A 26,324-nucleotide genomic window follows, 5' to 3' on the forward strand; every position below is an offset into this window, starting at 1 on the left:
CCTCACGGTGCGTATTTTAGTATGAAATTGATGGGACTGTAGGCATATCTCTGCTGCACAAGTGTTTCCAAACTGCTTGATCCTGAAGAACTGCCTGCTTCAATAATTCTTTCCTTCCTATCTGTGTGTTGCTTTGTGCTGGTGATGGTAGATGCTTCTTGCTGAGCTTCCACTTGGAGAGTAAATGGGTTGTTTGGGTTTTTTTTATAGTAATGGGGGATCATTCAAGTGTGCTGTTAGGAATTTGATATTTTCCTTCCAGTTAGTGATCTAGATGGAATACTTCCTATTAGGAAAAATTAACAATATGGTCTGAAGAAGAGTTAATTTAATACTCCTTGCCTGTAGCTGAGGTTAGAATAATTTAGATTGGATTTAGCTTTAATAGCCTTCAGGCAGGGTTGTATTTAGCCTGTTCTAGCGAAGGTAGTCTCAGCTATGAGGCAGATAATACTGTAGAGAGACAGATTTCAGATACTGCTTGCGCAGTTGCATGTTTTCAGATTTAATCTGCTTTTTATATTTTCCTTATTCCTTTAAGAGGATATGCTTTGGAGCTTTCTGAGCTCTGGGGTATGATGCTCACCTCAGTAGTTACATAGCTCTTTGTAGGAGGAATGCTCTTTCATTGCATTTTTGTTTAGAGTGTTGATTTGTACATTTTGTTGTTTTGTTTTTGAATTTATGGGAGGTGTCAGGGAAGAAAAATTAAAAAAAAAACAAGGCTGGCAGCGTCCCAGTTTACAAGTAGTGTTTACATGTGGCTCAGAAGACCTGAGAATAACTATATACCAGGTTCTCTAATAGCTCCTTGCTTATGTTATTTTCCTAGTTTAAGCGGTCTGATCTACTCCAGCTGGCTGTGCTGAGCATTGGGTTTGCATTTGATATAGAGAAGCTGTATGGTAAATAACCACAGCTACTGTTTCACTGTTCTCCCCTCTCATCCTGCACAGGTTACGAGTTTTATATTGCGGTTTTTAAAGAAAGGCTTTTGTCAGGTAGCAGGTGTTCTTCTGTTTGGCTGTGAATAGAGATTAAGAATTTTAGCAGTCATCTACTAGCAAGCAGCTGAATGTGATGCTTGAGAGCTTTAAGTCGAATAAACTTAGTGAAAGTCAGGGAAAATTTGACATATTAAAAAAATGAGTCGCATTTTTAAGGCCCAGGTATCAGTACAGCTATCGGAATCTTACACAGTCTGACAGGACTAAGCTTATCTTTTGATTTATCTTTTGATTGAAGTGAAGATACTAATATCTAACTTCTCAGTGAAACTAGATTTGGAAATAATGAGTGCTTTCTTGTTTTGAGGTCCATGAAGTGATCTTAAATTAAGAGAAAGCACTAACTGGTTTGGGGGTTGAACTTTAACAGGAAAAAATCTTCACATTTTCAGACCCAGATGTCTGGCCTGAGCCATTCTTTTTAAAGGTGCTTGCCTTTTTCTGTATCTCATCTCTATGGTTTTAAAGTATTCAGTTTTGATTGTCTTAAATTTTCCTAGAACACATGACAGCAGAAACCAAATTAAGACCGTTGTAACATAAAGAAGTAAAGATTCTAAGATTCCAATGTAGTTTGTTTTACATTTGCTCTGCAATTTTTTAACAGATCATATTGATGTCTGCTACCATCAACTGTGAAGAAATTGCTGATTACTTTGCAATTCCAACTCAAAACGGTCTGAATCCAGCCTGCATTTTTAAGGTGGAAGGCAAACCTTACGCTGTTAAAGAATATTATCTTGATGATTTGAAGCATATTGTTCATTTCCAGGTATGGGAAATAAGATTTTACATCATTGGACATAGTAAGAAATTAGAATAGTCAGCTAAAAGCTATGTAGCAAAATTATGAATAAGTGATTTTTGCCTTGCAGTTTTAGACAGAAATTAATATATGTTGACACAACAATTTATTTAGCTTCCAGTATCGTTATCTGAGGTAAAGTTTAACAGTTAGGGTAAATAAATACAGTTAGGCCTTAGTCACTGAGATATGAGAGTAATTATTTGGTCTTGATAATTCAGAACATTTTAAAAACACTGATACAATGAAAAGAACAAGAGATGAACCTGAACAGTAGCAGTTTGTGAACATAATGTTATCTTTTAGACTTCAGAAACTGTGACACATCTCAGTTCTACGGAAACTATTTAAAAACAGAAAAAAAAATCAGAGAAAGTAATTCCTTATGCTGTGCACAGGGAAGGCATTTGTTACGCTTGAGCACAGGCAAGTCAAGCTAGAAGGCTGTCAACTGCTGAAGTTTTAATGCAGCCAAAAAAATATACAATAAATTTATGTAGCACTTGGCTTGTCAGTGTTTGTACATTTGGCAACTCAGACAACATGGGGGAGATTACATAACATGAGAGTTTTTTAAGTAATTTTTGATGATAGATGACAACAAAAACATAACCAAGAAATTTAGTAAGAAGTCTACTTCAGTCCAGTTGTATGTCAAAGCTTTCAGCTGGAGATCAGCTGCCACATCTTTCAGCTCAGAGGTCACAAACAAAAGGAACTGCTTTTAGTCCTTATTCTTTTTTATGTTTTCTTTATTTTTTTCTGTGTATAGGAGCATTTAATTTTGATTTTTAAGTTTACATTTGTTTTTATGTTATGTTCTCCTGGCCATAGCTGTTTTCCTCTTTAGTAAGAGGGAAGAAATATGATTGCCCAAGAATTTATTTGTGCCCTAATGCAACTGAGAAGCAGAGAAACACTATAGAATGATTTTTAATATTTAAATAAAAAAAGCAATTGAGTAGGAAAGCACTAATATGTGCTTTTGCATCACTCTTCTTATGGTGCTCTGTGTGGGGAGATTCTGAACGTCAGACTTATTAGAAGAAAAACGGAAAGTCTAAGAAGATTTATGTAACAGGAAATTGCCTTGACTCTCAGGCTCTAATAATTTGAGCATTACCAGATGAAGTAGGAAGTCATCTTTCAGGATGTTAAGATTCAGAATCTGATAGCTGCCTGAGGTATAGGCTTCAGGCTTTAGTTCTGAGTATTTCTGTTTCAGGGAAGTCACACAGAAGAATACAGCATAGTTGAGAGAAAAAATTCTGTTAAAGGTGAACAGATTTTCTTTTCCCAAGCTGCTTCTTGATTTTGAAATTAATACTAAAAGATGGGGTATCACAAATCAACACTCGTTGCTTATAAAGCATCTTGACTTGAATCAATTCAATAATTCCATTGTCTTGTATGCCATGAGGTCTGAACCTTTGTCCCTTCTCCAGAAAATCTCAGAATAATTTGATGTTACTGGATAAATGTAGAATTGTTTTATTCTGCAGACCTCTTAGCTACAATATTGTTGCTCAGTTTTGCAGGTGATAATATTTTAAAACTACCCTTGAAAATAGTTTGTTTTCTTTGAGCAGTTCTGACTCGAGGTAATTTGGAAATTCACTGATACTAATTGTGACCTGGACGATAACCAGAAATGCCAGTCATTGTTTTGTATTCTTCTCTCTGCTTGTTTACAGTAATCACTTTTCTATGGTAAGATAGATGTTGCTGGATGAAAGATAAAGCTTTTCCCTTGAACAGCACCATATTTAGAAAATCAGAAAAGGAAGGGGAAAACGTTTTTCATTGTAGCCTTGTTGAATGGATATTGGGTCATTTATAGGTTTCAAATATATGTAGGTCATTTATACTGATAAATTTTGAGTATAAGTCTGTAAATGCAGTTTCTTTCCTTTTTGCATAATGACCTCTGAGCACATTCTTCTGGATGCTTAAATAAATCATGTTTTGTCATACCTGCACAGGTTTTGATTTAAAAATGCACAAAGGCTGTATCTGTAGGCAAACTTAAAGCTATCTGTGTTCTGTAAATGCATACCTGTTGCAGCAGTATGGCACTGGTGATATCAAATGCAAATTAGAAATGAGTTAACAATTAGTTAACTATTAACTTAGTTAATTGTGAGGTCAGACTTTTAAAAGTTAAACAAGTAGGATGTCTTGGTTTTAGTCTTTGGTATCTGTGAAATTCTGTGTATCTAGTTAGACCAAAGAAAGAGAGTTCCATTTTTGTTTTGCAAATGTAAAAACTCCTTCATATCCAGACAACTGAAGTCATAGTCCAGATGAGAGATAGTAAACTGCTGTCAAAAGCAATTCTGATGATTCTGTATTACTTCAGTCAGTTCTGGCTGGGTTTTTGGACTTTAGGTTTCACACGTTGTTACCTTTTATTAAGAGTGATGTGGCAGCCTTGTCACGTTAAGGAATACTAAAGGTACAGTAGGTAACAAAACCAATAAGACAAACCAGAGACAATTATTTAAGCATGGATAATCTCTAAAGTTTTGGTTTTAGAGACAGAAAATAGAAAGCTTCTTAGATTATTGTGTATTTTGTATTATGAAACAAAATTAGCAGGCTTCAGTGAGAAGGTGTGAGCCTGGTGAATGTGAAAGGCAGTTGAGAAGCTCAGGGACTGCCAGTGGTACGCCTGAAAAGTTTACCTGGACTGATGGCTGATTAAGGGAGGGATGGGAGATGGAGAAAGTACTGTTGAGCCATCTTATAACTCTTTTGTGGTCAGGCACTGGCAAACCCTGCCCAGGGAGGTGGTGGAGTCGCCGTCCCTGGCAGTGTTCAAGAATTGTCTGGATGAGGATCTCTGAGATACGGTTTAGTAGCTTGTGGTAGCAATGGTAGTGGGAGGATGGTTGGACTAGATGATCTTGTAGGTCCTTTCCAACCTTATGGTTCTTTGATTTTGATCTTCCAGTCGGGCCTCTGTCAGAACAAAGATATTTTCAGGGCTTTTATGCAGCAGCTTTTACGCAGATACCGAGGTTACCTAGAGTTAACAGAATATAGTGTTACAAGGAGGTTGTTCTGCTGAGGGTTGGAAAGCTGAAGATGGGTTTCAGTACTGAAAACTAAAGACGAATTATTCTCAAAAGCCTTTTTCTCTGAGGGCGAAATGCATGATGTTGTAGACCATTCTCAGTACATGTCGTGTTCATTAAGCAGTTTTTTAAAAACTGATACATCATTAAGTCATTGAATTTTCTCTGAGAACTTGGTGGTTTGTGTTCTTAAATATTAAAGCCTTGAATATGTGACAGAATGCTAGAAAATGTTGTGGATGAACTTAGTTGCAGTTACATTGTGTACAATACAACTGTGGTTCCTTGGCAGAATACGAAATAAAATGCAAGGTCTACTGAAAGTAAAAATAATTTAAATGAGAAGAGGTGCATGAATTATTAGCAGTAAGATTGAGGTGTATGTTATAGGACCGTGGCTAGAACTCATCGAAGGTAATTAGTTATCAGAAGTAATTTTATAGCATTAGAATAGCAGAACACTGGAAGGAAAATGTGTTTAGAACATAACTAATGTTCCTTGTGCATCTGCTGTTCTGCATGGGTTTTAGTTGAAGAGCATTTGGCAGATTGACTTGTGTGATCTAGCTTATTTTACTGTGTTAACCTTAATACTTCCTTCTCCACACAGCTTCCTTCTCAAAGAATTGATAAGCCAATGATAGGAAAGGAAATATACGAGGTAGCAGTGTCTTTGATTCAGTCATTTGATGAGTTGGAGATGCAATGCAATGGGTAAGATACAGTCCAAATTCTGTTATCCGTGGTTCTTTGGGGAAATGAGACACTAATTAAGGAACAAGACCTAAAGCAGCCTGCATGGTGTAATTTTTAGTGGTCCCTCGCTTTTCCACATACCACTGCTTTTATTCTATGAATCAGTGTGATTTCTTCTCTGTACTGAGATTCCTTGTAGGTCTTACTGAATGGTCTGTGTTTCTGAAATAAAATTTGTGCCCTACAGCGTGGCTGTCCAAACAAGCCATTTCATACAGAAACGACTTTCTTTGCTGCCAATCACAGCTGAGTTTTTTATATGAAGAATAAAAAAAAAAATACATTTAGCCATGAAAAAATATAAGCAAGACTATAATTTCCACAGATTGTTTATCTAGTGCTTTATTTTACTTTCTTTTGAAAGAAGTGATTTTTTTTATTTATTTATTTTTTTTACATACTCCATAGATTTTGTAAATTGATGGTTAGTTTCTGAAAAAATGCAGTAAAGTAGCTTGTATAAGTTTAGTGTAACACAGATTGGTTATTTGCTAGGGATCTTTTTTGGTTCCGTGTATTGTAGTTGACTGTAAATATATACTGAAGAAATGATTTTGTTTTTGAAGCTTCACCTTTTTTTTGTTGGAGTGGGAGAAGGGAAGAGAGCAAGCTGGCTTTATTTTCAGAGCTGTAGATACATTGGTGAACACTTTGTTGGTAGTATTTCTCAACTTTTTTTCTTGATTATTGCTTTTGATCTTTTCAGTGAAGCTGCTTTATTCTAAAATAGAACAGCCAAACGTAGCATTATTAATAGGCTAACTTCTACAAGCAAACATGAAAGTATTAGCTCTCAAGTACTGACAGGGCTATTGTGAACATCCATTGCCACCTTCCTCTGAAAATTCTACAGCTCATTATCTGGTTTGATTGTAGAGACTGTCAAAATGCATGAGGCATTTTACATCAAGTATGCTGTTAAAATAAAAGTTCTGTATGTTAAGGCAGTTTTATCCTTGTGGCTTGCTGTAGAAACTTAAAGAAAGGCATCTCTTGATTAATACCATGGCCTGTAGTGTAATTCTTTTTCTAGTTTTTAAATAACCTAATTGATGAATTTAACTGGTAAATAAGAATGTTTCTAAGACAAAACTAAACCTAATAATCTAGACAAAATTTTTATATTTTTATACATAGTTTTAAGCTCTGGTTCATGAGGGAGTTTGAATAATGCATGTTATAGAAGATGTACAGTTTTGCTTGCTCTTTCAAGATATATATTGGGATAATAAAGCAGCTTAAAGAACTGCCTGTTCTTTTTAGGGGGAGTTTTACACCAGACCGTGGAAGTGTACTTGTGTTTTTACCAGGTGAGGATAGATATTCATAACTTTGTCTCCTTACTTGTCATCCAACAAGATTTTTCTTGTTATTTCTTTCAACTGTATCTTAAACACATTTAACTCAGGCTGCTTTGTTTATTTGGATGTTTTTCTTTGAACTTAGTTAAATTAATTAATTTCACAGTTAATCTAGAGAAATTGATTTGAAATAACTATTTACTATTTTGTGAAGTATAAGTTTGTAAGAACATTAAAAAAAAAAAAAAGAAAAAATTACCAAAAACAACCACATGGAACAACATAGTAACTAATTATAATGTTACATGTGGGTTTAAATCCTGTTCATACAGTGAGCTGAAGTTATCTTATGCTACTTCTGAAATCTAGCTAAGGGCCTCAATAATGACAGCCAAAACAAAAGCATGTGGTAATCAGTACTTTTTTTTGTTGTTGTTACTCAGCTGCAGCCTAGAATTTCTAGCATCACAAACTTTAACTGCCTGTTGGTTTCAAATTTTCTTTTATTTAATCTAACAAAATTTCACATCTCTGAAAATTTCAGAAGCCCCTGGATGCATTCTATTGGAGAGTCACAGTGAAGCTGGGGTAGCTCTGTTCTTTGGGTGCAGAGATGTTTGTCCCTACCAGAACTTCATATCTACCTGTAAATCTTTCTGAATCTCACTGCTGTGTTAAGCTCAGTAGTAGGCATGGAAGCTCTAGGGCTGGAAGCACAGCGCACCAACACAGCAGTACAGCACTGATATTGTAGCTGCAAGTGGAGATTTCTCCCTGCCAGCTAAATGGCATTGCAGCTTTCTTTCTCAGTTGCTTTTTCTGTAAAAGCCCTCTAGGTAGAAGGAACTGCTTCATTGTGTCAGTGTAGGACTTACTCCATTTTCTCATAAGGCAACAATTTGTTGCTTCTGGCTTTCTGTTTTAGTGTTTATATGGTATGCTTTCAGACTTTCTAAGGTAATTGTGAGTATGCTTTAGCCTGAACTTATTCCAGCAGTTTCAGTTCCCATATTTTTACAGCAGGTGGTACAAAGAGCCAGATTAAACAGTGCAGTTGTTTTTTCTAACATAGGCATTTAAAAGTTCCCAGTAGGGCTATGTTGAATTTGCACAACCAATCATAATTCCGGTACTTTTTCATCTGAATGCTGGATGTAGCAACCTTGATCGTTTCTTGTTTATGTACTTTGATATATGTTATTTTGATCCTTCACAGAACAAAAAAAATTAATAATAATAAAAAAATTGTTGAAGAGCTTAGGCTGTGTTGGTTGAATCATCGCTGAGCAAGGCATTCCAGTGTGTAATGCATCCCTGCAAGAATAGCTGATGGGCTAAATGAAAGCTACAGTAATTTATCATCCTCTCAAGAGCTTGAACAGGATAAGAATGGCTTTGCTTCTGTTCTTCATATTTACTTGCTGGTGACAGGAGTTGCGTGACTTCAAGTTTATGGTGTCCTATCAAAGGGATTATGCTGATACTGTCCCATCTGTTGTAATATCAACCTCTCTGTTTGTTTGTTTTTTGTTTTCCTGCTTCTTCATACCCCACTCCCATTATTGTAGTTGTTTGGGTTTTTTTTGCCAGGCTTTGTTACTAGAAACTTTCACATTCAAAGATCTGCCTCTCCTCTTGACATCCCTTTTTTCTGCTGGAGTCTTGCTTTTTCCAGAATTGGTCATCAAGTTCTACTTATTTGTCTAGTAGGTAATTGCTAGATTTGATTGATTAATTGATTAATAACTACTATTAATATTGTTTGTACAGTCTAGTTCTATTGATCATGGAAAAAGTCTCTGTAATCACTAACGAGCGTAAGTTGAACTCGAGTGGTGATTTCAATATTCAGATTTGGAATCAAGGGGTATGGCAGATAGGAAGCATTAGGCAGCAGGATGGTCAGGCAGTGCGTAGTGGGGCCGAATAGGTGTGGTAGGAGGTGTCCAAACAGGTCTATGGCTTGATTTTTCTTGTCTGTACCTTTCCGTGCCTTAGTTCCATTCATGAACAGATAATTTTAAAGTTATAATTATATAGTATAATGTTTGTGTGTGTATGCAAATAGAATTCATGCTTGTTACTGTCTCCAGCGCTAAAGGTATTTTGCTCACAAAGCTTGGTGCTTTGTTAATCTCTTAGACTACAGGTTCTTTGTGCTAGTCAAGAAAGGCACTGGAACACCTGAAGATGGGAGTTAAGTGGGAATTGATATTAAAGTTGTTAGTGATGACTGAAAACTCTGATTATTCTTTTCTTAGGTTTCAGTGAAATAAGATACATGCACTCGCGTCTCACACGTATGTTTAACAAAAAGTAAGTTAAACCACATTTATTTATTAAACTTGAATGTAAATCCTTTAACTATGAGTGTCCTACATAGAACAGGTGATTTAGTGCAGAAATATAGTTGTTTCTTATATGCTTGTATCAGTAAATATTCACGAATACATTTTCTTTAGGTGGCAAGTGTACCCTCTCCACTCACGAGTCTCCTTAGAAGAACAAAATAATGTATTTTTGAATCCAGTTCCTGGCTACAGAAAAGTAAATATTCTTAAGTCTTTTTTGTTGTTGTTGTTGTTGTTAAGCCTGTAAAACTTTTTTCTGTGAAGAATATTATCTCTTCCAAGTAAAACTGCTGCATGAAAGCAAAGGATGCTTTTCTGTGTATTTTCCCCTCAAAATGTAAACTCTTATTGTTACTAAGCTGTTGACTTTACTGGTATTTAGACCTGAAAGAGATGTACAGATTGAGGCAGTTACCCTTAGTGTATCATGTGACACTGTTTTTATCCTTCAGGATAGTTTGTGCATGTTGATTCTTCCACTTGCATGACAGGACATTGCAGAGCAGAGTGGCCCTCCTGTATCTGTGCATTTTTGTGCCCCACTTTTTGGTTGGGATCTTGGTTTGCTTTGTCACTGCTAATAATGTGATACTTTGTTATGACAGATGTGTAAAGAAATATTTGTGTACTTTATGTTATATACTGTACTACTTTACAGTGCATTTTTACTAATAGGACAAGAAAATGCAGGCTTTCTGGTGTTACACTGTATTTTGCATGTAGAGCAGAAATACTAATATTTCTTCTCCTTATATTAGATATTTCATGCAGACATTAATGTGTGTAGTTCCTATCTTTATACAGTTCGTGTTCCATTCTTACTTGAAAGGTTATTCTGTCTACAAACATAGCTGAGAGCTCTGTAACAGTTCCTGATGTTAAGTATGGTAAGTCTTCTACATTTTCAAGCTGTGCATACATTGTATTTGTAACATTTTCTTCATTACTACTTGCCTAAATCTTTGCAGCATGTCACCCCTTTACAAAGCTTTCCTCATGGTGTTTAATTCTGGCAGTTGCTGAATTCTTTCACAGTAGGAAAGTTTTACTTCTGGATATACATACAGATAAAGCTATTGATTAGAATGTGAGTTTTAATCCTGCACTAGAGAAAAAGCTTAAGTTTTTTATTTCCATTCTGAATATATTTTAAGATACTTGTGTCAGATTAACAAATTCTGTTTTAGATTATCTGTGTGCAGAATGATTATCTTATAATGCATTTGCATTGTTTTTGTCTGTGTAAAAATCTCTTTGCAGTTGTTAGTATTCTCAGTAGCTTAAGTCTAGTTGTTAGAAAATCAACAAAGAAAATATTGTTTATGAAAAATAAAATTTTTCCCTTTCTGGTTATATAAAATCAAGCTGTGTATCACCGTAAACATAAACGACTACTTAATGTTAGTAAGATGATATTGTTTTTCATTGCAGTGATAGATTTCTGCTTAACTAGAACTGTGGTCTGCGATGAGGAAACTAATTATCAAAGTTTGAGACTTTGCTGGGCATCTAAAACAAACTGTTATCAAAGAAGAGGTAAGGTGGCAGTAGGGAATGGAAAGGAATTTGATGAAGAATTCCAGATGAAAAGTACTGATAATTTTCGTCGTGAATGATTTATACAAAAATGTATTTCCTTATCAAGTCAGGTATTAAAGGTATTAAAAAGTGATTAAGCTACTAGGCCTGAATGTTGCATTTTGTTGAAGTATTTCTTTTGGAGGAGAGTTCTTTTTATTTTATTGGAAAATATTAAAATTAATGGGCCATAGAACTTTAAATGATTCCTTGTTATTTAGTAGTATTTTTTTTAACCATACCTTATTTTTTGAAAACAGGGAAAGCAGTGGTTAGTTGTTCATTGACTGCAGGAAGAGAATCGTGTCTATTCATCACTCTTAAATTATTGAAAGATCCACAGAAGTATCTTTACAGTGTTTGTTGTAGCATGAGGATAAATAGAAACTCAGATCACCTTTTCTTATTAGTACTCTTTGATATCAAAGTCTTTATTTCCAGTGGAAAGGAGTACTTAATTTAATAAGTGAAATCTTAGGTATAAAAATATCTTCATTGTTTTCATACTGTGAGAGCTTCACAGTTACAGCTTTGATTCCATTTGGTTCTGGGTCGGTGTTGGTTATGGCAGCTGACCAATATACAGCTAATAGCAGCAGCATCTTGTGTAGCAGGAAGCTTTGCCTTGCTGAGTGTGTGACTTAAAAATATGGCTTTACTTTCCAGTGGAGTTATCTCACACCAAATAGAGTCTGCTTGAGTTTGCTGCTGTTTCTCAGCTGTTCTTGATGCTTGTAGATGTTTTTACAGTGTGGCTTGGGCAGTTCATAAACTGCTAAGTTTGTTTTCCTGTTTGAAGGTCGTGCTGGACGTGTTTCCAATGGGTATTGTTACAGGCTTGTACATAAGGACTTCTGGACAGACTGTATCCCAGAGAAATCGCTACCTGAGATGCTGGTAAGAATTTTTGGGGTTACTGATGATTTTTTTTTTTCCGTGTGTCGTTGTAGCACAGACTTTACCTGAAGTGAATGCATTATTTGAATAGTTATTAATAGCTGTACAACTAAATGGAATTAAGTTGGTAAATAATTGAGAAAGACCATTCATTATTGTGTTATTCATAGGAGATGAATTGCAGCAGTAAAATAGATGTGACTTTGAAAATCAACGTTCTGTTCAAAGGAAAAGTATCCTTAGTTATGCAAAGTTATTTTTAGCTGTTACTGAATTATAAACTTGAACTGATCTTAAGGATCAGTATCTTCAATTAATTCATAAATTAAACACCTCCCTTGGGGAAAAGTAAGAATAACGTTGTCTTCCCTTCAGACTTGTCCACTGGGAACTACAGTATTAAAAATAAAAAAGCTTGATATGGGAGAACCAAAAGCTTTGTTGGCAACAGCTCTTTCTCCACCCAACATAAGTGACATTGAACGTACCATTCTTCATCTGAAAGAGGTAGGCATTTTTTCTAATGCTGCTGAATTCCAAGTAATGAAAATTATGACATTTCTTGTTAGTTAAGATGCTAGTAACCTTAATTGGAACCTGAAATTGAGAACAATGTCTAGGGAATATTTTGTCATGTTAGGCTGTTACTTGGTTGCCATACTCTTCAGCATAATTTCTGCTGCTACTGCATTTCAAAGGGATTGTGATTTCAGCAGAGAGTAAAAGCAGAATCCTGAAGAAATTGTAATACTTGTGAACTAGCATTTGTGATGAGAAAGAATAAGAAAAATGTTAGAGAACTTGAGATCTGTAAGTGAAATTGTTTATTAAACAAGTAGCACCTTACAGTCTGAACATCTCCCTTTCTACCTGGAAATTAGCAATTTTGCTTTCCAATTATAAATCAGGTATGTGGTAGAATACCAGTTATATTAAAGTACTAAGGCTTTTCTTTTTGAATTATAGAAGAAATTATATTTGTATGCAGTAGCTTGGTTTTATATTCAGGTAGTAGCTTTTTCAAATTGATTCAACTTAATTACAGTTATGGCTCAAATTGATATTGCTTTGCAACTGTTTATTTCTTGTATTGTTTTCTTACAAACCAATCTTAGACTTACTTGATCAGATCTTACATGCAAATAATTTAAATTTCTGTAGCTAGGAGCACTTACATCTTGTGTGCAAGCAGAAGAAAATCCGCATGATGGTGAGCTGACTTTCTTAGGAAACGTGCTAGTACATTTGCCAGTGGATCTGCATCTTGGAAAATTGATCGTCCTTGGTCATGTCTTTGGATGCTTAGAAGAATGCCTTATTATAGGTAAAAGAACAACATGAGAACTTCTATATTTCCATAAAAACAAGTAACAAGGTTTTCATTTTGATTTCTTTTTATTGTAGCTGCAGCACTCTCTTTGCAGAACTTCTTTGTAGAGCCTTTCAAGCAGCCTATTGATGGATACAGGTATTATAATCTTGATGTTTTATATCTTCCTGGCTATTGTTGGAAGCACAGAGCAAAGCTGATCACAAAATGCTATTTTTAATGTCTTGAGTTTAAATTCCTTCCAAAACGCAGCTGACACTGAAATATGTGAACTATATGAGCTATATTAGCTATATGAACTAATCAGTATCACAAATTAAAGTCATCCTTTTCTGTGTGGAAGACCTGATTCTTCAGCTTTGCCTTCCTGATGTGAACATTGATGTGAACAGTGTCTATTAAAAATCAGTTAGCGTGCTCACACAGCTTACCATCAGAGAGGAAGTGTGGGAAAAAAACAATTACCATAAACGTATTAAACTTGTTTATGAATGTATTGGAAGATGCTGATAGTGTAGCTGGAGTAATACTGCATATTGTATATAATATGTATACAGTTTTTATTACTGTATTTATTATAATAATTATAGTTCAGCTATATGAATGTTATTGAAAATCTTTTTTTTTTTTTTTTTTTTTTTTTTTGCCAGGAGCAAACTGTTCTTTTCTGGGAATAGTAAGAGTGACTGTATTGCAATTGTGAATGCATTTAAGGTAAGTGTTTCTTCTGTCTGATTTTTCCAGTGAAGTCATGGACCAAGGTGAAACCTTCTCACTTCTCTGTGATCAGTGCAGTATTTTTGTTTTGAAGTTGTTAAAAACTTCATGTTATACTTAGCTATTTTGAATAATTTTAAGGCTATCTTGCACTATGTCACACAACTGCTAGTACTGACTGAGTCAATTTTTAGTGCTGTAAAGGAAGTGTGTAGTTTTTCTCCAGGGTAAGGCAGCAGGAAATGGGTAAAAATGAATTGCACTGCTCATTTTCTGAGTGTTTTTTACTGTTCACCTGAGCAAGTGAAAAACAGTGTGAAGAGTGGAGAAGGACAGAAAACACACCATTTCATTTCTGCTTGCCAGAAATAGAAGCAGATTTTGAGCAAGGCGTGGGCATGAGACTTAGGTTTTCTTGATGCCCTCTAATCATGAAGAAGCTGTTTTATACGGGATGCAGATTCTTTCCAACTGATGAATGTATCTTTAAAATTGACATCTGATTGCATCCAGCAGAACAAATGGTAGTTAAGCAGTAAGAAGTTACTAGTATTAATCATATGAAACACAAAATGATTTATGTTCTTTTTCTTCAGAGCGATGTAACATTTTTGTAACCCAGCCAGTTTTTTAGACCCTCAGCAGTGCACTGTTAAAATTATGTTTTACAGCTGCACCGCTTTGTGTCCTTGCATAAGCCAGAGATCCAGAGTTCATGCCAGTGCTCAATAAAATCAGTGTAAGAGTGTTCTTAAGAGTGAGAGGTGTTTTTTTTATCTGCTTAGGAGGAACCATCTTAAGACTTAAAATCACAATCATATCTTAAGAATGAAATCATAAAAACACCTCATGATGTCTGAAGTCCAGTCTTCTGTTGATGACATCAGTCAAGGTTTTTCAGGGCTTTGTTCAGCTTAGTACTTGAAGTCTTGGAGGAAGGAGACTGCAGAAAATGTATGGGCAACCTGATTTACTGCCAAAGCATCCTTTTTGTGAACAAATTTCTTAATACCCAATTGAGTGTTGCAAGTAATGCTTTAGTAGAACTAAGATTCCTGTCACTGGCTCACTTTTGAGTACAATGTCAGCTTCTGAACTCTGTAGTGCTAAAGAGACTTTGAATTACTGGAAGACATGGAAATACTAATAGTCTCACAGAAGACCCTGTGATACTTAGGGTGCTGGAACATATGTGGGAAGGCCTTAGAGGTGAGTTAGTTCAGCCCTAAGTTGAGAACTTCTACTACACCTCATGGCAGAGTGTAGGATTAGGGGGTGGGAGTCAGGCCTCCTTTTGGACGTGTGCAGCCGCAGGGCAAGATGTTGCGGACACAAGTTGCATCAAGAGTGGCTCTGCTGATATACTGCAGTGGAGAGGGCTGGAAGTTGTCTGTGAGATGTAGTCAAACAACAGAATAGTTTGTCTGCAGTGGTTATGGAATCTCTGTCCTTGGAAGTATTGAGAACTTCTTAAAACATCAAAAATGTCATCCAAGTTGGCCCTGCTGTGTATAATAGTGTTAGCTGAAGGACATCTCTGATTTCTAAATTAGTATTTGAAAATGATCCTAAGCATAGGATAGCATGTGGAAAATTTTCATAGTTTTCAGTGTGGCATGTTTTTTTTTGTTATTATTATTGGCAGTTTGTACTTGAATACTAAACCACTTCTTTCTTAGGCATGGCAGATGTGCAGACAGAATGGGGACCTGAGACATCCCAAGGTTAGTTTAACTTTTTTATCGCTTCTGTCCAATACTGAACCTGGTGACTTGAGTACTGGAGTATTCTGCCAGGAATTTAGACTGGCATTTTTTCTTTACTATGATTGTCATTGTCGTAAGTAAATAGAAGCACAGGCTTTGAGGTGTCATAGTGAGTCTTTGGATCTAGTATTTGAAGAGAACGTCTTACTTAGTCCCTATATTAGATGGATTGACAGTGGCCAGAATGTTTGAAATTAAGCTGAGAGAGGAACTTGAGCTGTAGTTGAAAGACACTTCTCAAATCATGGGTGTCTTTTGGGGCAAGCATCTGGAAGGATGGAAGATCTTGGTGTATCAGTCTCAAAAGTCCAGTAGTATGCACACATTAACTGTCTGTAGTCTTTTTTTCTGTGTGTAAGACAAAATGCCGTTGATTTCTCACTTGCCAGACCATAGTGTGCTTTATGAATATCAGCGCACAACGTGCACCAATTTACAGTGAGTATGTGAAGTTCTAGATCTTAAGAAGTTCTAGATTGTCTTCTGTTTTGAGGTAACCATCCTCTTAGATTAGATTCTGTACTAGCAGCACAGAGGAGTTGATCATCTGGGTCTATATGAGAAGTCTTAATGCTCCACAGCTGCACTGCTGATAATCCAGGTACAGTTGTAGTCAGATATATTGTCATACATTATCAAAATGCACAGTCAGAATTAAAGAGAGCTGTGAAATGAGGTAAAAATCTTTTTCGTTGTCTGTAGCTATTATTTGTGTCTACACTAAAGAATGTGAGAGAGCATGCTAGTTATTAGGAACTTTTTCTCTATATTACTTTTCATTTGCACTTTTCACTTTCTTCTCCAGGATGAGCTTGAGTGGGGTCAATTAAATTATGTTCATATCAAGAAAGTCAGAGAGGTGAGCTGAAATAGTCATTTTTATGAATGTTTTTAAAGATGGTAATATCGTGGATAAGCCTACTTCATGTACAACTGTGTGTATACATCTAGTTATGTATCTTCTGTGAATATGTGAGATCATCTTCTCGCTCCCAGAGGAATAAACACTGTTGAAAGCAGCGTTAACTTGAACACTGACAGGCACTTGGCTAGGTGTCACATGAGAACTTAGAGGTGTGCAAAATAAAATCTACTACTACATGTATTTTAAAAGTACTAGTGAAGATGCTAAGCAGTATATTAGATGAAATGCATGTTAACGTCTCTTAAGAAGTAAGAGGGCTTACCTTCTTGCTTAGGCTTTTACTAAGCTTTTTTTCCATTTGGGTTGGATTTGATCTGTTGAATGTGTAACTAGAGCTGGAATTTCAGGTGGCAGAGTTAATTGAGCTTCTGAAAGAAAGAGTCAAACAGTTTAACATGCACGTTAATACTCAGCTATCTACGATGGATCAGGAGTATGCATATAAACAGCATTTCATTTTGCAGGTAATTATTGAATAATTCTTTGGGTAGAGATATTGCTTCCAGACTTTGTAATTGGGTTTTTACATACCATTGACAACCTAGTACTTTGAGATACCCTGTGTTTCAAATTTCTTGTAAACTTTTAAGATTGCAGTTGGAACTTCTTTTTTTTTTTTTTTTTTGATAATTTAAAAGCACAAATAATGTTATGATTAGAGTATTGGACCTTTGGCAATCCCTTTGTTTCTGACAGTTCATTAAATTAAAATGAAGTGATACTGAGATTAACTAAACTTGTATCTCAGTTAATCTTTGTTTAGGTCATAAAAAATACTCTGAAGACAGATGGTTTGAGTTGAAATGATAAAAACTAACATGTATGAAAAAGGTGTTTTTGCTTGTTTTGAATTCTCTGTTGAAATTTCCACTGGCTTGAGTAGTTACTGGAGGGAAAAGTAAGATATTGCTCAGCTACTGTAACTTGCTTCACGTTTCTAGTGACATTTCTTCTCTTATTTGGACTGATTAGTAGTGATTTTGTTTTCACAGACTTACTTCAATAGCAGTTGGTTTAACTGTGTAAATAGTGAACTTTTCAGAGCTGAATTGTTAAATACTGTGTGATGTAATGTGGAAATTGAACAGCTGTCATACAGTATTGTATACAGATTTCTTTAAAATTGACATTCTTTTTGAAAGAGAAGTTATCCATTGAAGTTTTGACTTAGTCTGCATGCAGAAATATTAAAATGCTGTTCCACAAGCTGAAGTCATGGAGGGTATTTTTTAAGTGGGTAAGATTTGCATGAGTTAAACTTCAGTTGGAACAACATTAATTTCTGATGAAAGACAGGAAAAAAAAATCATATTAAGATGTGCTGGTATCACTTCACGTTGCAACTGTATTTCATCTTGAGAAACTGAATATTATAATAAGCTGTAATTAAAAGAAGAAAATATTTTCTTGATTTCAGGTTGTAATGGCTGGTGCTTTCTATCCGAACTACTTCTCTTTTCAAAAATGTAATGAACAAGGTGCAGTGAAGGAGCTTGGTGGCAAAGATCCAAAAACCACTGTGTTGGTATGTTATGAAGTTGAATGATGTAATCAAGCATCAAATAATAGGAATATGTAGTGTTAGTGGTATTTTTCAAGGTTTTTTTCTGTCTAGGGACAAGATAGAATAAGTATGTAAGTATTTCTCACTTGGTATGTTGTCATCCTTTTTTCTGTTACAGTGCACATTGTGTGGGTAGGCAGTTTGAAAAGGATTCCGACTTCAGCCTCTACACATTTGATTGCTGGTCTTTCAGAAAACTGATAAAAGGTTTTGAGAGAGCATTTTTGAGTTGAAAGAGTTGTTACAACTGCAGTGTTACTGTTTTGTTATCTTGTACTTAGTAGTATGTGACAAACATGCCAATTATTTTAAGGTTACTTGGATGTTGCATTCTCTTTCTTCTTTTTACTCTGTAGACATTTTTATCTGATTGAATAAGTACAAGTTTGAAATTGTCTTCACTTCTGCAGAATGGCTCAGATTAGCCAAGGAAAGTGTTTGGGTGTCTGATTGATCAGTGCTTAGTCTGGAGGCTGTAGTGAGGCTGACCTGCCTGTAGTTCCCCAGGTCATTCTTAAGATTTTAAAATCTGGGTGGAACGTTTCCTATTATTTTGTCAGGGTCTTGTCCCAAGCTCTGTGACCTTCCATGGTGATACAGAGCAGTTTTGTGATCAGGCAGCTGTGTTGCAGTACCATTGAGTGCAGTGCAGCCCCTGGGGTCTCATTGGGTTTTATGGATTGGTTTCTTTTTTCTTCATGAAATCTTCACGTCTATCCTTTCCCACTATTGAGAACTTTTCTTGAATCTTGGCTCCAAGAGGAAGGAGGTAGGACAGTAATTAGCAACAGAAATTTTTTTCAGATTTTTTTAATTTAATGCAGTATGGTTTTTTTTCTTAATTTGGCTCTTAGATAATTGCTATTGCAGCTCAAGTGAAGGAGGAAGATAAGAGCTAGCTAATTATTGAGATGAAGTTAATAGTGTATTAAAGTGGTTGAATGTGTCCAAACTTAACTTGACTTTTCTCAACAGCTGAAAAATATTCCTCCCTATGGCTATCTATACCATAATCAGTTGCAGTCACAGTTTAGACAGTGTGGACAAGTAAAATCTGTTACGTATGATGGATCAAGGTAAGCACAAAATATTTTAAGCATCATGCTTGTCTGTTGGTCTTAGTTGTGAGCCTGCTCATGATTTCTTTTTATGTGGTGTAATGACAAAATGAACATTTCTAATTTAATCTGTCAGAAATCAAATTGTTTTTGATTTATTGACTAGAATAAAAAGGGGAGCTTTGAAATTGAGTATGTATTGATTGGAATAACATTTGATAAGCTAGTGCCCTAGAGACCAATTTCTCCTGTGTTTCTTTTGTTTTGTAACAGAGAATCTTAACTGCAGCTGATCTGTCTGTATTTGTTTCTCATTCATATAGTGAACTCAGTTCATTGGTACCATCAGATGGCTTCCTACAACATGCATGTGACTTGGCAACATTAGCTGGTCTGCAGGCTGACTGTGGACTAAACTGCCCAAACATCATTCCATGTAGACCTTTTTTATGCCTTTTCCCTTAAAAAAAACAAACAAACAAAAAAAACCTCACACGTATCTTCACATTCTTTCTATTTGTATTAAATGTAGTGAATATGGTACGTTCTTGTGAGACTGCTAGAAAATGTTTCTTTTACAAGAGCAATTATAAGAAAAGTTTTCAGGCACATAATCGAGACCTGTGAGGGAAATACATTTTGTAGTTCTCTGACTTCCCATGATATGGGCAGGGAAAAAAATGATAGCTTTTCTGTTTTTATAAGTGTTTTGGTTTAGTTTTGATTTTCCCGTCATGTATTTATTATAAAATATTCTTGTGTGTCTTGGTTGGTTGGTTGGATTTGTTTTGGATTTTTATTTTTTTTATAGGGCTTTGATAGAGTTTTCCCATAATCCTGTGGAGGGTTTAAAGGTTCTACCTGCAGTGTACATGTCAATCAAAATGTCACAGCTGAAAATTCCTCTTCAACTGGATGTTCATTATCCAGATGATATCAAAAAGGAGTTGCAACATGTGACAGTTACGAGCATGGACTCTTTAAGGTAACCATGTTCTGTAGGGAATCGGGGAGGGACGATATGCTGAATTTACAATTGTGCTGTAATATATTCAAACTGTTTTTAAAAATAAATGTGTAAGTCATACCACAGAGGAAAAAAATCCGACAACCTCCACTATTTAACCTTCATTCTTTGGATTTGTAGTAAGCTGATGACACAGTTGATTATTGGTATGTAGCTTCCTGGATCTTTCTGTTTGGTCATAATTGCATCTTAGTTTCTCCTGTGGAATGTCGGCTCTGTGTAGTAATTTTATGGTCTAATCAAGTAAATGCATCTTCAAGTAAAGGTGAAATACATAAGTGAGTCTCAGGGCTTACCTTTACTTTACAAAGTGTGATTGTCATGACTTTTGTCACTGGACTTGTTTTTTAATTCCACTAATTCCACTCCCCCCATTTTCTACATGCATAACTGTGCGCCTCATCATTGTAAGAAGCGGTGAAAGCAAGCAAACAAAAAAACCCTTAAACTTTCACTTCCAAGTGAAGTATTTAATGTTTTAATTCTATGAACTTCAGAGTGAATGTGGACTATCTGAAGCAAACAGTGGAGCCCATAGAAGTCTCATTTGGTACTTCACAGCTGTTAAAGACGATTCCAAGTCATCTTCTGTCCATCAGCGTAACAGAGGTAGGAGTGTTCTGTATCTGAAGAAGGTCGTAACAGTAATCAGACATTAGAGATGTATTGAACAAGCTTTAGTGAAAAGAATGGATGCTAATACCAGTTGATAGCTGAAAGATAGATTAAATGTAGAGAAGATGAATGGTACAGGTGTAATATTTGTGTACTCTACAAAAATAAGTATCAGTAGATATTTGTGCATTTATTAGGTCTGGTTATTATTACCTGATAGTTTTGTTCAGAAGTTGCAGATGTGAGAAATGACTTATAATGGGACTGTGTGATCATTTCAAGAAGACACTGCATGCATGAAGCACGTTAAAGGAAGATGATATGTATATTCCAATATTCGTGAAATCTGAAGCTGAAAACGTTTAGATCTTGTGTTAACTATTGTCTCTTGAGCAGTCTGAGCAATATAAAGCAATATATATGTTGCTGAAATAAAAAATCCTAACAATTGATGGAAACTAGAGGCTGAAGTATTAAACTGGCTCTTGGTAGAACTGAAATGTTGTGCAAAGGCAGAAAGGAATAATTTCTGTAGTTTATTCAGCTAAGACTCTTAGTTCAAAAATGCTCATGGATTTGATGATCAAACATGTTCCAATCTGTGCAGTGTCTCTTTTTTATGCTATGTCAGCAATGTGGTCATTTATTTTGATCCACAGTAAACATTCTTCTTCAAACACATGCAATATAAAATCAGAAGTAGTAGATGAGTACAGAAAGCAATTGGAAAGAGGGTTGTTCAGCTTGATTGAAATAGTGATGTTATCGGTTTCCTGAAGAATGGCTAATTGTAATGTACCAATGCTGATTTGCTTACATATGTAGCTAACTGGTGTTCTTTCACTAACAAGAACATTGTGCTGTAGCTGTATGCATCTGTTTAATGTCATATACTTAAAATTTTTCATGTGTTGATGTTATTTGTAAGTGTTCTGCTTTTCTGTATTTTAGAAATACTTTTATCAGCCTACTTAGGTGAAGAGTGTATTGTAATTACGCAGCAGAGAGACATTTAAAAACATGATGTTATGAAGAATAACCTCTTATGAGTGATGAATGCTTCATCACAGCATTGCAATGTGAGAAAACTTCTGTGTGTGTCAGGAGTAGGAGTGCTTTCACATATTTTGCTCAAAGCTGTTTTGTACTTGATGTGGATGAGTGTGATGATGTGATCTGATATTGTCTAATTTTCCTACTCTCAGATAGTAGAAGTTGGACACTTCTGGGGGTACAGGATAGATGAAAAAAACAGGTCTGTACTCCAGACTCTGACTGCTGAGTTGAACTACCAGAACTTGACAGATCTGTCAGTGTCTCCACATCCAGAGTTGGTTTGTCTAGCACCATTCACTCGTCTTGAAAACACAGGATACTACAGAGCTCGTATTCTGTATGTTTCTGGAGATTTTGCAGAGGTACAGTAGTGCATTATATTCTATCAAATTGCTAAAACCACATTAACTGGGTTTAACTGTAACTATCTTGGAGGTTTTTGTAGTAAGAATTTTGACTGAGGATTATTTTCATGACAGTTATATTCCACTAAAGAGAACAAATTTAGAAAACTAGAACTAAAATGAAATGAGCATATTGTATGGCCAGAATAGGGTGAACTAGCAAATTGGTGTACTTTTTTCTTTGTTTGTAGGGGCTGAAAGGTACCTCTGGAGATCACCCAGTCCAACCCTTTGTTAAGGCAGTTCCCGACATTAGGTTGGGCAGGAAAGCATCCAGATGGATTTTTAGTATCTCCAAAGGAGACTCCAATACCTCTTGGGTGTATGCCAAGAGATCAAATAATACATGTTATAAATATTGGACCTGTTATTTTCAGGTTGTCTTGATTAGCGTATTTTCCAGACTCTGAAAATGATTCACTTGATAAGATGAAGCTCAAGTTGTCACTTTACTTTCCACAGAAGTATGATTTCTAATGCTGTTGAGACTCCACTGATGCTCCTGGTTCTTTTTTTCCCCGTCAGGTTTTTTTTGTAGATTATGGTGATAGATCAAAAGTGCCTTTAAAAAAACTGAAAGAGATTCCAAGCAGTCTTCGAGAGCTTCCTTTCCAGGTAGGGATTTTCTCATGTCTCATCTGGGAAACAGAATTGCACATCAAGTCATAATGCTTTTCATAATAATAACAAATTAATGCATGTGCTAGTAATGTCCTACATCTTACAAATCATCTTTCCTAATACTACAACTGGTTTGACAAATGTTTTCCCAGGTATGTATACACAGAGCAAGCAATTCTTGTAAGTGAATTGCATTGTATATGATTGCAGAGAAATGTTATCCACTCTTTGTCTTTAGGAGCAGTGGGGGGGAAGGGGGAGCATGTGAAGCATAAAAAGCAAAACGAAAACACATGGACTTGGTGCCTGCCTTAGGCATTAAAAAAAACAACATAGAAACAACAACAACAGCAATAAATAAAAAAAAAATCTCAACAGCATTGTGTTATTTTTGTAACAGTGTTTGAATTAAGTTTCCTTTTTTGTTGGCAATGTATTGGGTTTTTCTCTCGCACCTGTAATCACAAGAGCAGTAGAAGATGAGAGGGAATTGCTCAGACAGCTGACTTCTGCTCCTTCTTGCTTCATCATGATAAGTTTATTTGTCCTTCAGTTCTGTGGAAAGAAAGACAATGTTGTTCTGGTTCCTCTAGCTTGTTTGAAGCTCAGGACTAATGGGTTGAGCAGTAGATTATAGCAGGGCTTTGGTTTAAGAATCTCTGAGCAAATGACAGCTTCCATTTATAGAGCCCAGAGAACAGCCCAGAGAGGAGAAACAGTTAGTTATTAGTTTAATTACTTACCCTCTGCAGAATCTTTGTTATCCCCATCACAAATAAGATATCTTCTTATTGTGTGGTGGAAGTCTGCACTGTCTTCTGTATTGTTACTGTACAGGGTATTTTTGTTTCTCTTCCTGTGCTATTCTGTTAGTCACAGGACAAATATGTATGAGAGAGCTTTGCTGATTTAAACCAGATAGAAGTGTCTGTTTTTACTTTGTGTTCTTTTAACTACTGTCTTCACTTGCATTTTTTCAGGCGGAATTGTTTTGAGAATTGAATGGGGACCTGTAAAGCAAGTCTGAAGGACTTTATTCAGTACCTAGCTTTACATAAAAATAATTCTTTAAAACTATATTTACATAGACATTAACTACTTTAACTAAAATTCATTTTTCCAGTCCTCATTCAGGTGTTCTAAATTCATTGAAACAAGCGTGTCATACATTGTTGTTGTCTGGAGTGTTTGAATAAACCATCAGAACTGTAGCTTTATTTATTTCTGTTCTTAGCATGCTAAGTAATTTCAATACCTCTTTTTCAAAATGGCTAGGAAACAAGGGTTTCTGTTTTAAATTCATTCAAGACTATCATTACAGGTAGCAATTCTGGAAAAGGGTTAAATGAGAACTGACTTTTCTGCTATTATGTATGATCTTAGTTAAAAAGAGCTGCAGATAATAAAATTTTTCCAGAGGAGACATTTCTAGACTAGTAAGATTTTGATATGAATGGTAAATTAATACCGATTTGTCTTTTATTTATGCTCAGTTGGCAACTTCTTACAGCATTGAGTTGTGATAGAAGATTTAATGTGTAGCTCTGTTAGCAATGACAGAATAGGAATTGGGACAATAATTTTGCAGCAGTCTTATGAATTAACATAAGCCTTTGGAATAATTATGAGGTCGTTTTATAACGCAGTCAAACTGTTGAGAAAATGAAGGATTATCCTTTACTTGGGCAAACGTTGCTCTTGATGTTTTTGCTTTAGGCTTTGGAATTCAAGATATGCAAGATGCGACCATCTGCAGAATCTCTTGTATGTGGGGAACGGTGGAGTTACAGTGCTAGCAGGAGGTTTGCCTCGCTAGTAAACGGTTATACTCTTCTAGTGGAGGTGTATTCACTTGTGCACAGTGCTCTGCACGTTGATGCTTTCCACTACACAAGACACAGGGACCTTGTGAATATTCGAGATGTGCTTATTGAAGAGCGTTATGCTGAACTAGCAGAAGAGTCGTATGAATCACAAGTACGTATTCATTCAGCTTCTTTGACTCTGCTTAGACTGTTCTATTCAGCTCAAACTATCTGCAGTTGTTAGAAGTTGAGCTGAAGCCTTGGGACTGTGCCAGATAATGCAAAGTTAATGCTTAGTGCAATGATGTATAGTTTTTTACTTCTGTGCATAATTCATACTGTGCTGTTAGCCAAAGGCATTGGTGCTTTGAGACACCCTTTGAAAGAGATACTTACCCAAAGATAATGGAATCATTTGAGCTGCTCCACTACTCATTGAAACTCAGTCTGAACTGCGTTTTTGTGTTCTGTGTAAACAGAAAGGTGAAAACATCATTGTTGGTTGTTTTTTTTTTTGTCCTTTTAGTGGATGATTCTGTGTAAAATTTAGAGAAACATACTATTTCATGTTGTAATTCTATTCCATTTTTATGTAGCAAAGCCATGATTTGCTGAAAGGATTTTTTTTTAATGGAATAGTGGAAGAAGAGAAAACATCTTCAAGAGAGGAGGAAAAGGATCTCATTGAAAGGTTATTAAAGTGGTTTTCTGACAACAAATCTGATGTACCAACCCATAAGGTAATGCAAGTAGTGGTGGTTTCAGTATGGCATTACATGTCCTTATTCTCATATTATTCAAACTATAGACTGAAATTACCTTAAATAACCATACCATGTTGGTGCTGTTCGTGGTACGTTCTGTGAGTAGAGAGCTGTAATGGCAGCACTGCTGTGAACTAATCTGCTGCAGCTTTTAATGAAGTTTTGAATTATAGCTTAAGAGCTAACTGAACCAGCTGTACCATCATGTTCCAAGGTGGTATATCCAGCCTCTGCAAAATGAGGGTAAAATTGAGAAGCTGAACACTGCACACAGTCATCTTCGTAATACGTGTGGCAGCAAAAAGCAAAATTGTGGCTCAGTTTTTCAGGAAATTACTGGGGAGAAAAAAAAAACGGAAGCAAAAAAAGTGTTTGGTTCTTCCTTAGCTAGGTGATAGAAAAGTAGTTCAGAGAACAACACAGCGCATGATAGTAGTGAAACAGTGAGAGTTCCTTCAGCTGCCAACTGCAAACTCAGAATTCTCTCCTGCTTAAGTAGTTTGAGACTTCTACTCACTGCTGCCCTGGAATAGGTAACAAAAGATTTTTGTCCCTTTCCATATTCTGATTCCAAGTTATGCCTGGTTTACATTATAATTCTCCCCTTTTGTCACCTGACAAAATTTAGGCTTTTGGGCTCCTCATCATGCTCATGTTAACCAGAGAAGCAATCCTGCTGAATTGCTTTCTTTTCTGAAGCGTAGTGTTTTCTAATTTAAAGACCTCTTGTAAACAGCAATGGCTTGGTTTTGCTAGATGCTCTACTAATGGTTAAACTATGCTTTTTAAGCCTGTGGAAGTCATGGATTCCCAGCAGCTATGGAAAATAACATTATGTTCGTTAAGATGTCTCAGTGTGATAAGTTTCCATGAGATGGATGGTGATGAAAGTGTTGCCTG

General features: G+C 35.8%; 1 protein-coding gene across 2 annotated transcripts in view; it reads left to right on the forward strand.

The window, feature by feature from the left end:
* The window catches only part of TDRD9 (tudor domain containing 9), a 59,855-nt gene that overhangs the window by 24,760 nt on the left and 8,771 nt on the right, over window positions 1-26,324 (forward strand). Inside the window, exons 7-29 of one of the 2 annotated variants that reach the window (XM_048949494.1) lie at window positions 1,615-1,779; window positions 5,500-5,603; window positions 6,909-6,955; window positions 9,208-9,262; window positions 9,409-9,493; window positions 10,127-10,184; window positions 10,729-10,833; window positions 11,675-11,772; window positions 12,148-12,279; window positions 12,934-13,096; window positions 13,177-13,240; window positions 13,753-13,816; window positions 15,499-15,543; window positions 16,391-16,444; window positions 16,858-16,974; window positions 17,928-18,035; window positions 19,050-19,150; window positions 19,944-20,117; window positions 20,657-20,768; window positions 21,980-22,192; window positions 22,760-22,849; window positions 24,572-24,832; window positions 25,257-25,400. In XM_048949494.1, coding sequence (XP_048805451.1) covers window positions 1,615-1,779; window positions 5,500-5,603; window positions 6,909-6,955; window positions 9,208-9,262; window positions 9,409-9,493; window positions 10,127-10,184; window positions 10,729-10,833; window positions 11,675-11,772; window positions 12,148-12,279; window positions 12,934-13,096; window positions 13,177-13,240; window positions 13,753-13,816; window positions 15,499-15,543; window positions 16,391-16,444; window positions 16,858-16,974; window positions 17,928-18,035; window positions 19,050-19,150; window positions 19,944-20,117; window positions 20,657-20,768; window positions 21,980-22,192; window positions 22,760-22,849; window positions 24,572-24,832; window positions 25,257-25,400 — 2,559 coding nt within the window. The remainder of the gene's footprint in view (window positions 1-1,614; window positions 1,780-5,499; window positions 5,604-6,908; window positions 6,956-9,207; window positions 9,263-9,408; window positions 9,494-10,126; window positions 10,185-10,728; window positions 10,834-11,674; window positions 11,773-12,147; window positions 12,280-12,933; window positions 13,097-13,176; window positions 13,241-13,752; window positions 13,817-15,498; window positions 15,544-16,390; window positions 16,445-16,857; window positions 16,975-17,927; window positions 18,036-19,049; window positions 19,151-19,943; window positions 20,118-20,656; window positions 20,769-21,979; window positions 22,193-22,759; window positions 22,850-24,571; window positions 24,833-25,256; window positions 25,401-26,324) is intronic. The other variant, XM_048949495.1, reaches the window with a different exon arrangement.

Source organism: Lagopus muta, chromosome 6 (genome assembly GCF_023343835.1).
Source record: "Lagopus muta isolate bLagMut1 chromosome 6, bLagMut1 primary, whole genome shotgun sequence".
NCBI lineage: Eukaryota > Metazoa > Chordata > Aves > Galliformes > Phasianidae > Lagopus > Lagopus muta.